Source organism: Carex rostrata, chromosome 2, assembly GCF_964058835.1.
Source record: "Carex rostrata chromosome 2, lpCarRost1.2, whole genome shotgun sequence".
Lineage (NCBI taxonomy): Eukaryota > Viridiplantae > Streptophyta > Magnoliopsida > Poales > Cyperaceae > Carex > Carex rostrata.
In genome coordinates, this window is record NC_135919.1 from 13,032,102 (window position 1) to 13,043,408 (window position 11,307).

General features: G+C 35.6%; 3 protein-coding genes across 3 annotated transcripts; 1 reads left to right on the forward strand and 2 right to left on the reverse strand.

Annotated features, from left to right (window-relative positions):
- Nucleotides 1–1,933: 1,933 nt before the first annotated feature.
- LOC144575836 (serine protease inhibitor, Kazal-type family protein) lies at nt 1,934–2,821 on the reverse strand. Its single transcript, XM_078326083.1, has one exon. The coding sequence runs from the start codon at nt 2,679–2,681 to the stop codon at nt 2,310–2,312; it is 372 nt and encodes a 123-aa protein (XP_078182209.1). The 5' UTR covers nt 2,682–2,821; the 3' UTR covers nt 1,934–2,309.
- Nucleotides 2,822–4,274: 1,453 nt separating this feature from the next.
- PAG1 (20S proteasome alpha subunit G1) lies at nt 4,275–8,077 on the reverse strand. The gene is made up of 10 exons (XM_078326096.1): nt 7,802–8,077; nt 7,671–7,710; nt 7,497–7,580; nt 7,022–7,095; nt 6,784–6,870; nt 6,455–6,539; nt 6,303–6,349; nt 5,992–6,057; nt 5,573–5,663; nt 4,275–4,759 (listed from the first exon to the last, which is right to left on the reverse strand). The coding sequence occupies exons 1-10, from the start codon at nt 7,903–7,905 to the stop codon at nt 4,688–4,690; spliced, it is 750 nt and encodes a 249-aa protein (XP_078182222.1). The 5' UTR covers nt 7,906–8,077; the 3' UTR covers nt 4,275–4,687.
- Nucleotides 8,078–8,382: 305 nt separating this feature from the next.
- On the forward strand, nt 8,383–11,307 carry LOC144575857 (uncharacterized). The gene is made up of 3 exons (XM_078326105.1): nt 8,383–8,793; nt 10,461–10,577; nt 10,988–11,307. The coding sequence occupies exons 1-3, from the start codon at nt 8,464–8,466 to the stop codon at nt 11,063–11,065; spliced, it is 525 nt and encodes a 174-aa protein (XP_078182231.1). The 5' UTR covers nt 8,383–8,463; the 3' UTR covers nt 11,066–11,307.

Genomic DNA, 11,307 nt, shown 5'->3' on the forward strand with positions numbered 1-11,307 from the left:
TGAAATCTTAAAATTTGATTCAAAACATGAATATGCACATACAATGCACTAATAATACGTTTAAACAAATCGACTTCAAGGTTGCATCCTTTGCAAGCGTTATCAAGAAATTTCAACTACTGAAATCTCAAATCAACAATTAGAGAACAGAATCAGAACAATCAATAATAATGGCACAATTAACACATGAGATAATGCATTTGGTATAAAAAAAAAAAACCCTATAGATTGACATTAGTATCTTCCGAGAAATAAATCAACAAGACCTAGTGCCTCAAAGCTGAAGCTACTTAAGTGTGCTCCAGAGATAGAAACCCTTCATTAAAAGGAAAGAAAGTAACACACGCTCAGACCGGAGCTGCCTGTGATGTTTATCCGCTCCAGAAACAAAGAGATCAGAAAGGAAAACAACACTATGTCAAGAGGAACTCGACGTACAAAAGCTCTGAAATCCGTCCCCCCGAATTGTGTAAAGGGAGTAACACGTGCTCGTTTTCCTATCCTTCGCCTCCCGTCCCCTTCCTCTGCGCAAGTGATTTCTGGAGCACAACCTTAATCAATCAACTTTTTTAAATAGTGGTTATTTCACATACAACCTCAATTCAAATTCAGGAGCACATCCTTAATTAATCAATTTTTTTAAATAATGGTTATTTCACATACAACCTCAATTCAAATTCGATGTATGATCGACTATTCAAACTCAACAACAAATGAATTTCTAACCCATTTGTTTTTCTTTTGCAGTTCTTCTAGGGCTACTTGGTTTGCATCAAACATGGCGTTACGAGTCAGTGATCTACCGCTTGACTTCACAACAGCTATACTTGAGGTCACAAGTTCGCTTGAAGAGGAGCAGATCACATCCTTCTGCAATATTCTATGGTGCATCTGGAAAGCTCGGAATCGAGAAATCTTCTCCGGCAAGAAGGAAACACCACGGGGAATACTCAAGCAGGCTCAACTGATGGAAGTACACATCTCACGGACTACAGAGCTGCCCCAAATAGCAAGTACATCACGAGTAAATATTGCTGCCACTTCACCTGGTACGCAAATTATTTTACTTGACGCTTCTTGGGACACAAACAAACGAGGTGGCTGGGGTGCGGTGTACTACAACCACATGGGCAATGTCAGACAAGTCCAATGTGGTTCTATGTATGCTGAAGATTCTTTTTATGCGAAGGCAAAGGGACTGTTGAAGGTGTTGCAAAGCTGTCATTCACAGGAACTGGTACAAAGGGGGGAAACTACGCATATCTTTTCTGACTGCAAAACAATGGTTATGGCAATACAATGCAATGAGCTGGCTGACCTACCATCTTGGAGGGATTCTGAAACAGTCACACAGTGCATACTAATCTTGCAGCAGTGGGGAGAGGCATGTTCTTTGCGGCATATCACAAGGAGAGCGCTAAGTGAACCACATAAACTGGCAAACATGGCAAGAAGGAATGGAACGGATTTCAATGGCAACCCATGGCAAGGTGACAGAATGGGGATAACTATAACCTCAGATCTGGATGGAGAGTGGTTTCGAATCATCAACTAAATGGCGGTAGGAGACTAGAACAAGTTGCTGGTATTTTAAGGGTTTGGCCCTTTTTTTTTTTTTTTTTTTTTTTAAGGATTTCTTTTATTATTTATAAACTTATTAGGATCTCTAATTATCTTTATTTTCTGCAATTTTAGATGTAGGTTGGGTAGATTAATTTAAATTACCATCCCTTTTTGCGAATGCATTCAACCACATTGATGCATGGGATCGGTACCAGAATAGTTCTTACCGTTTTTCTTTTTTCTAAGTTTATTCTGTAACTGCCCAAAGTTTTGGGTTTTCTGGTAAATTCAACGCCTAAGGGCTTTTCACTCAAAAAAAAAAAAAATACAACAACAACAACAAATGAAAAACAAAATATGCAATCAGTACGTACACTGTTCAAGCTTCAATCCCGCAAATTAATTTCCAAATAGAAAATGAAAAATACAAAAAAGATACCAAATTCTGATGGGTAGTATCACACTAAATACATATATTTACGTAAATAAATGAAAAGAAGGGTAGTATCAAACTAAATCTGTGTCAGCGCCACTTTTACAGAAAGAACAAATAAATTTGACAGTAAAGAAAATTTCACAATCCAACAAATTTGACAGATCCAGGTTAATTTCAGAGCAGATCACATTCAACGCCCTTCATTTTTCATCAATGAATCTCCAGTGATATCCTCAACTCCAGTTGCTGTACATAATTTTCTCAAAAAATTAACAAACAATCACCTCTATAATTAGTAAATCATACCACATCAGAGAAACCCAAATAGAACTGCAAATCCCAGCACGAATAGCCACACAATATGTACCAGAAGCAACGCCTGACCTGACACGGGACCGGATCCACCGCCTGTGACCTCACAAAATCCCTTCTTCGCCACCTGTACACCGGCGCAGGCTGCTTCGGGGCAACCGCACCAGTACGTGACCCCATTCGTGCCGCAAACAGGGTCGGGTCTGAAACAGTTGACCGGGCAAGAGGACCCGGTTCCGTCGGACAACGCTGGGCACGGATCCGCGTCTTGGGTGAGTTGCTGTACGGAGGAGGCTAGGGTTATGGATTGTGAGAGAGAGAACGAAAGAAGGAGAGAAAGAAAGAGGAGGTAGAAGGGAAAGGAAGGCATGGTGAAGCAATAAACCGCCGGCGATGACCGCCGGGAAGGGAGAGAGGGGCAGAGCGAGAGCGACGAAAAACTAAACCCAACGGCAATGAATGATTTTCTTTTCTTTATTTACTTTTATATTATATATTTACTTTAGACTTATGAGCTGGGAAAGTGGGAAGGAAAGAATCGGTCGGTTTGCTTGGTCGGGGAGTTGGAGTTTGATTGGGTTCAATTTGGTAGTTGGACAATCTTTTGCTGTTTACACCGAAGAGATTCCAAATTTCCAAAAGTTTTTGTTAAAGAAAAAAAAATAAAGAGACTGATTAATTATCTGCTTTCGGCTTTAAAATGATTGTTTCATATATTCTAGAGCTGTTTTCTTTTTGCAAGAATATTGCTTGAATATACTCAGTCTGCAGAATTATGAATTTTTTGTTTATCTTATGATCAGAAGTAGAGTCAAATTTTTAAACTATGAGAATTAAATGTGAATAGAGATCAATCATAACACTATTTTATACTTAGAATAGAGGTCAATCTTATAATAATCATCACAGTTTGCTCTAAATTATATAAAAAGTCATATATAAATATAAAAAAAAAAAAATTGAAAGTCAATTGATCTCCATTCAACCTATATGATCCGCTATGAGTATGGTTGTATGGGTCAATTTATAAATATGCATATTATTACAAGAGAAAAAACTATGGATGACATTTTGAAATTGTGTTTTTAGTAATAATGATCACATAATCTAATGCAATTTTTAAAAAATGTAATTACACCATCTCGGACATGTAGTTCTATTCAGAAAGCATGAAAAGCATGATCGATATTCCTATGTGCAAATAATAAATAAATAAAAACATTGAGCCATGTGAGCAGGGTAGAACATGTCTAGCCGTCTAGGGTACAGAATCGCATTATTTCTTGCCAGGCTGCCATGGTATTTATGCTAGGTGCAAAGTAGCTGACCAAACATTCATTTTTTTTTTTTTTTTTTTTTAAAACTGATAGTGGCTATCAGCTATGCTGACCAAACATTCATGGAAATAAATCTGCTGTGATTCTCAAAAGAATCACAGGCCTGCTTTTCCAAATATACCCCTCTATTTTTTTAAATGCATAAATCTCAAAATCTGTTCTTTTATATGCACAAATCTCAAAACAAATGAATGGGTAGATTTGAAAAAGCAGGGTCTGTGATTCTCAAGAATCACAGCAGATTTGTTTCCAACATTCATATGTTGAAATATTTTCCTCATTATTGTGCCGCGGCTTGACTCGTTCTTACGCGCTCCCCGCTCGTATATGAAAGCAATTTTAAAGAATTCATGAGAATGAAATAAGCCTTTATAGAACATTTTTTCCGAGGTAAAAAAAGTAGGGATCATAAGCAAGGATGATTATAGTGCACGTCCATATTTTATGATATATTTTATTTGATATCTTAAAATACTATTTAGATTAATAAATAAGAACTACAATTGTATTCTTTTATCAGTTAGATATGGATTGAGGTTACTGTGCTTTGTAATGTACATCTATATAGTGTTTCGATTCAGAAGATATCGAATTTGTGTCAAGATGCACACTAAATGAAAACAAAGCACATCCATTAGCACAATAGACAGATGTACATTGCAAAGCAAAACAACATAGCCTCACTATCAGACATGGTCTATATTAAATCAGAGTCAGCATATAAATATGACTATTATAAATTTTTTGATAAAAGGCTAATCAACTTCTAAATTTTAATGAAAATTTAATACCCATCCTACTCGTATTATGACAAACACTTGTGTAGACTGCAGCCCACATTTATCTAATAACCAATATAAACAATTCTCTAGGAGGTTCTAACATAGATAAGAAATAGTCAAATCTCTTCTCACGAGGGTTTCTGAAACACATTCAAGCAGCAAAGACAATGTTCTAACAGGATGATGGGCCACGAACACTACAGTCCAAAATACAAGCAATGTAAAAGAAATAATTTCCATAATAAATCATAATAAATCTAATCAGCATCCATTTCCTCCAGTGCTGCCTTTGCTGCTGTGATGGCTTCCTGGAGCAGAACCTCGGGTACCTGTAATGAATATACAAAATTTTTAAATAGAACAAAGAAAAGGGTGTTTCTCAATAAATAGAATAAATGTGTCTCTGAATTCAACTCTTTACTGGGTCCAATATCTCCCACCTCTTTCGCCTCTACTTATCAATTATTCAGTTCAAGTTCACCAATACTTAGAAGGGAGAATGAGGGGTGGCATGATTGGGTAACCAGAATGTTTAATGTGAGAAAAAAAGATATATTCATTCCACAAAAGCCCCAGAATAGATGCATTAGAATGCTCCACTAAAACAAGGGTAAAGTCTTTTGCGGCCTACCTCTTTTAGTTTTGTATTAGTACCAAAACTACCCCTCCTTTCTACCTTTATATAGAGAAACAATAAGGGTAATACACAATGGAAACAAACAGCACAGTAATACATACATTTTTATCCTTTGTAGGGTTTGCATGATATAGGATTATTCTTTGGTCAGCGGTACAATTGATATATTGAGGTTTTACCCGGAATGACATGATCCGCAACATAAGTTACAACTATTTTATTTCATTATATTATTAAATTCCAGCATACCAAGCTACTAGTTATATAAATGGTAAAAGTGATTGTTCAACATAACCACAAACTCTTTACTATCCTAAACCATTCCAACTGCACTGGGAATTCTATTTTCAGAATTGTCAAAGTAGGTTTCCAACTGTAATTAGAATAAAACCTACAGATCTCCCTTGATTGCTTTATTTTCAATTCATTTAATCAGAAAGCTATGCACTCAAAATCATTACAAAAAAAGAGCTTGTCATATGGTTCACAAGTTCTGGAAAACTACCTTTTGATGCTGGCGATTTGACTCATCACAAACCCAGCTCAACTCCAATTCAAAAGCTTTGTCCTTTGCCTCGTCATGAACTCCATAAATACTGACACATAATATGTTAATCAACATTAACTTCTTACAGCAATAGAACTCTCTATTGTGAACTAATCATATACAACAATAAACTCGACACCAAATATTTTGCAAAGCTAGTAACATTAATAGATTCAGTTTTGATAAAAGAAATAATACAACAGATAAAAAGATCAGGGAGGTTCCAGTGGACAGATAATTGCATAGTATGCTTGAATATAACAAACAAATTTTATCACAAAAATGTAGTTTGCACAAACTGTTTAAGAAAGTCCATAGTAAAATAGCTCAGATGCCTTAGAGAGAGAGAGAGAGAGAGAGAGAGAGAGGTGACATACATTTTAGCAACCTCAATAACCCCTTCTCTGCATGTCATCTCAGAAAGCTTCAATTTTTCAATCTCTCTGCATATACAAGCAATGGTTTACCTAAATATGTCAATTAATCATGAATGAAAACGAGCAAACCAGTAGATACTAAACAATATTTGATATAAACTCTTAATCAATTAAAGCGAGAGAAGAATGAATTTACTTGAAACACCAACCATTGTGAATTTAAGACTAGAGCCAATAAAACTAGTTACTCCTGTTTATTACAACACTTTCACATAAAATGAGATTAACAAAAGGGAAGAACAAATACTTACGTCTTAGCAGCTTGCCTTCCCTTTCCCATTGCAGCACCAAAGTATCTCTGTCATTTGATTCAACAAAGAACACGAGGTATTTGAAAATGTGCAGAAAAACCTTTGTGAAGCATAAGGAAAGAGACAGTACACTTATATATGAAGTTACTTACATAGGAGATGCCAGAAGGTTCAACCATGTAGAGCTGTGGACCATCCCTGTCATACCCTCCAAGAATGACCCCGCAACCAAAAGGCCTAATTTAAACAACAGTTCTTGTTAATATCGATGCAAACATACTTTACAAACTGATATAAACAAAAATCATTTGTGATCATTAGTAACTATAAAGTCAGCATAACCATCTTACAAGTTTTTAAGTGCAAATGCAAACAGAACTACAGAGGCAATAATTTTTTTCTAATAGCTGTGCTAATGTGGCCATAATTCTGATGGTAACATATAAAGCCATGTCAAAAGATAATAACCAGGAAATCACACCTTAGCCACCAGTACAGAGTGCAGAGGTGAACATAACTTGCAACACGGTCGGCGAGCTCCTTCACAGGTATCGGCTCACCATATGTCCTGTCATGAGTGAGAAAATAAAATTTGAAAAAAAATGAATGTGCCCTTGGTATTTTTAAGCCAGAATTTACTCTGATTGTATAGTCTAACCAAAACAATGGAAAATAGCAAGGAATCAGGAGGAAACGGGTAATTCAATGAATCTACTAACTTTTCATAACTAGTAGCTTCTGATTTGGCTCTTGTCACAATCTGCCTGCCATCAGCAGCTAAACCAGCAATAGCCTATAATACATAAAAATAAACTTCAGGGTTCAGATTTATCATACTTACAAAATTACTCAGAAAGTCATACGCCTCGAGCAAGAGTTTGTAGCTAGTATATCACGCCAATTCAAAATTACAATAAGAAAATCTAGATAGGACTTAGCTAGTTCAATATACATTTTTCTTCTCAAATATAAAGCTCATACAATAACCCCGACCGAAGTTCAGATTCTCTATTAACATTGGATTAGTTCCATGTGAAAGACGTAACATAAAGATAGCTTCACCAGGAAATTCATATGGTAATTTATTCCAAAATACAAAAGTTTTGGTTGACAATAAGCAAGGTGAGCAAAAAGTATCAACGGGGCCAATGAAGCATACAGATAAAAAACGAGGAAGATTTTACAATAGTTTACCATGCCAGAGTGACGGTGCACTGAGTGTATCCTTCGATTTGACCCACCAAGCATCATCTTTGACGAGATCAGCTTCTCGACCCCCTAAATTTTACCCAAGCATAAACTTTGTTACCATTTACAAATTATGTCAAGAAGTTAATTCAGAAAAAAAACAGTTCGCTAGATTCTTACCAGAACAATTCCATCCTTACACTTGATTCCAATCGCAGTCCTACATGACCAGCCAAAATGGAGAAAACAACATAAGTACCGCTACAATAAATCGAAAATAGGGAAGTTAGAGATTAAAAGTTCAATCGAACCCGCTATTGTCGACAGCCTTGGCAGCGTACTCGATCTGGAAAACGCGACCGTCGGGAGAGAAGGTCGTCACTGACAAATCGTAACCTGTGCCTATGCTGCTCATCTTTCTCTTCTCTTTTGCTTCGAAACTCTAATATTAATTTCTCGTTTTTCTTTCGAGTATGAGAATGGAAGAGAGAGAACGGGGCTTTAGCTTTTTCACTTGGAAAGGGTTTTCTTCTGCTCCAAGAGAGCTGAAGAAAAACTGGAGAGACGATTCCTTTAACGGGCCGTTCATTGCAGCCCGATCCGAGCCGAAGATCAAGCCCATTGATCGCTGAAGTTGGAGCCCGACAAATCAGGCTTTCGTCCCTCAACTTTCAGCAAATATTAATAAAGAAATCACAAGAAGAGTGTATTCTCCTCTTTTTTAAAATTAAAAATTGTTCTACTACCATGCAAAAATTATTATTGTGATTGTGAGACTTTTTATAAACCGAGATAGACAAAAAAAAAAAAAAAAAAAACGTTGTGGACGGTATTGGTTAACAGGCCAATATTTTATATCCAACCCAGCCCGTTATACCCAGTGAAACAACAAACCATACTACGATAATATTCATCTTTTTTTCCTCTTCCATATTTTGATTATTGTTATCGTTTCCTCAAACAAGCTCCACCAATGGTTACACTCATGTCCTTTTGCGCTTCAAACCTTCTTTTACAACAAAACCAGTTATCTCCATGGAACGCAGGGAGCATTTCTAAACCCCTTTTCAGGAACAACAGGTGCTACCATGGTAGACAGAGATCAAGATTGGTTGTTTTGGCAATAACAAAAGGTTCGGCCAAGTCAAGCAAGTCAGACGAGAAAATTCCTTCGTGGGCCCGGCCGGACTCAGACGAACCACCTCCTTGGGCTCGTGATGGTAAAAAAGGAAGTTCTGAATCCACGGTTCAAATCCCGTACGTTGCGTATTTGCTTGCTTCTGCTGTCACAGCGATTGCTGCGGTAAACTTCAATTTTTGCTGAAGTTCATTACAGTGCGGTACTAGTTAGTAGTTACCATGGATTGCCTTTTCTTATACCAACTTTATTTCTTGGAGTTAGCTTAATTTGCATTGGGTTACACTCAGAACCTTTTTTCTTTCTGGGTATTTATGACTGACGTCTTTGTGTTATTACTACCAGCATGTTTGGTTAATCTTACTATTCGGTACTGGAGTGGGCCGGTCCGATGGGCCCGGTCGGAGCCATCTGATCCGCATCAAGATTTGTGCACTCTTGAGCAGCACTAATCTTGATGCGTACTGGACGGCTCTGACCGCCCCCTGATTCCTTCAGTACCTATTGCATTGGCACGTAATTGATTACAATAGTTTCTTATATTAATCTTGATGTTATTTATATTTTGGGAATGAACTTTTTAACTGCATTACATCAATTGGATGTTGTCAATTCCTAAATGGCGGAGCAATTTTGATTGAGAATTGCAAAAGTTTATCACTTTTCTTGCAGGTACATGTCCAGGGTAGTAAGGTAATTTAGAAATTAAAGATTGAATAAGAGAAAAAAAATACTTGCCTATCAATCGACTTATTTTGTTCAAAATTGCACTCTATTAGATTAATGATATGTAGTCAATCTGTCAACTCTGAACCAATTTTAAAGGAGCTCTTTGCAATCACTCTTAATTATTAGGTACTTTGCAAAGGTAATCTTCATTCTATTATTAAACACGTTAGGTGTCCGATCGGTTAACGGCTGCAATTAAAAAATGAAACTTCGGATTTGATCTCAACTCTCTAATTACATAATTTATCTTCTTTTGATTAAATACATCCGTTTTATGTATAGAAACCTAAATTTAGTTAAAAACATACTCACCACATGTGCTGCCACACGATACGTTACAATTATAATTGAGCAAATTCTGAAATTTAGAGATGTATTTATCCGTTTCCTTATTTCTTTATTTTCATATTTTTTTTTCCTTTTCAATTGAGAAGACTCCACTTTTCATTTTCTTATTTCTTTGTTTCCTTCTTCATTTCTATACGGATCACAATGGAAATCATTTTTTTTTATTTCTCTTTCTTTGTTTCTATACATATTGTTGTGGGCAATTTAGAATATATTTTCAATATATAATATATCAATGTGTGTGTGTATTCTAAATTGGAAACAAAAAAGAAGAATATAAATTGGAACGTGTGTGTGAATATATATTTATCTTATATTGTGTGTGTGTATATATATATATCCTATATATACACACGATAACATTTTTTTGTTTATGTTTTTTGATATCATATTATATGTCGATATTGAATTGTTGTACGATAGTTGATATTAGATTTGAATCAAGCTGTTATTTGATATCATTGGTACTTAATAATAAAGAATAATCACATCATCAAATTGTTATCAGAGATCACGATTAAAATTAATTAAAAATACATAATCATATAAATTTTCTATTAACATGTGTCTTAATTTTTGAATAATTATTATTATTTTCATTGATATATATTTTTTTCTTATAGTTGGGACGCACGGGTATGATACTAGTTAATTAATACTTGTTTAGGAACAAAACTCAAAATTCATTTGCTAAGATTAATTAATACTTATGTACTTTGCAAGATTCAAATTAACCATACATTTTTCATTTGCAGATAGGCTCAATATTTGAGTATGTGAACAAGAAACCCGTCTTTGGGCTTTTGAATCCGGACAGCATTTTCTACGCACCATTGCTTGGTTTTTTTGTCTTCACTGGGATACCGACATCAGTAAGTTGCAATTTCCACAAATTTGGTGTACGCAAAATTCTTTATGTCAGTTTTGCAGCAAGTTAAACAAATGGTCCTCTGAGTATCACTGATTTGGTATCCGGACAGCCATCTCTCAGTAAAAAATGGTCAAATTAACTTGTCAGAGCTAATTAGCAATCAGCCTCAAAGTATAATATATATATTTTTTTTATTTCAAATTGGGGCACTCAAACTATGGTACTCATCCATTTCTGATTTGTGGATTGCAAGAGAATTATAGAACAAAGATGGTGTAAATTGGACATTTTACAAACGGAATGAGAACTCTGAAATCTCGGGGGCAAAGCAGGAAATGAAGATATCTCAAGCAGATTCCTATACTTTAGTCATTGGAAGTTATTAATTGCACTAATTACTTGTACACACAGGGATATCTGTGGTATAAATCTGTTCAAACTGCCAATAAGGAGGCTGAAGAGCAAGATCGAAGAGATGGCTATATGTAGAAGATATTCTACCTTTCATCATGTTTTGTTTTAATTGATTCTGTCTTTCTTAGGAATCGAGGGGTATTAAGGGGCACTGCCTGGAGCTCTTGTTTATAAAATGTATACTAAATAATAATAACACAGGTATTAACCTACGGGCATTTTCCAAAAAAGAAACACATCATAGGTATTGATATCAACTCTATATATGTAGAACAGTAGAAGACATTCTCTGTTCAACATATTATGTTTCATTTGAA

Bases quoted from the DNA above. Each gene is read 5' to 3' on its own strand.
- LOC144575836 (XM_078326083.1), bottom strand. From the start codon at position 2,681: ATGCCTTCCTTTCCCTTCTACCTCCTCTTTCTTTCTCTCCTTCTTTCG.
- PAG1 (XM_078326096.1), bottom strand. From the start codon at position 7,905: ATGAGCAGCATAGGCACAGGTTACGATTTGTCAGTGACGACCTTCTCT. The intron at 6,540-6,783 runs GTGTGATTTCCT...TGTTTAAATTAG, and splicing joins ACTCTGTACTGGTGGCTAAG to GCCTTTTGGTTGCGGGGTCA. The intron at 4,760-5,572 runs GTAGTTTTCCAG...TATTCATTACAG, and splicing joins CAAATCGCCAGCATCAAAAG to GTACCCGAGGTTCTGCTCCA.
- LOC144575857 (XM_078326105.1), top strand. From the start codon at position 8,464: ATGGTTACACTCATGTCCTTTTGCGCTTCAAACCTTCTTTTACAACAA. The intron at 8,794-10,460 runs GTAAACTTCAAT...TTTCATTTGCAG, and splicing joins CTGTCACAGCGATTGCTGCG to ATAGGCTCAATATTTGAGTA. The intron at 10,578-10,987 runs GTAAGTTGCAAT...TTGTACACACAG, and splicing joins TCACTGGGATACCGACATCA to GGATATCTGTGGTATAAATC.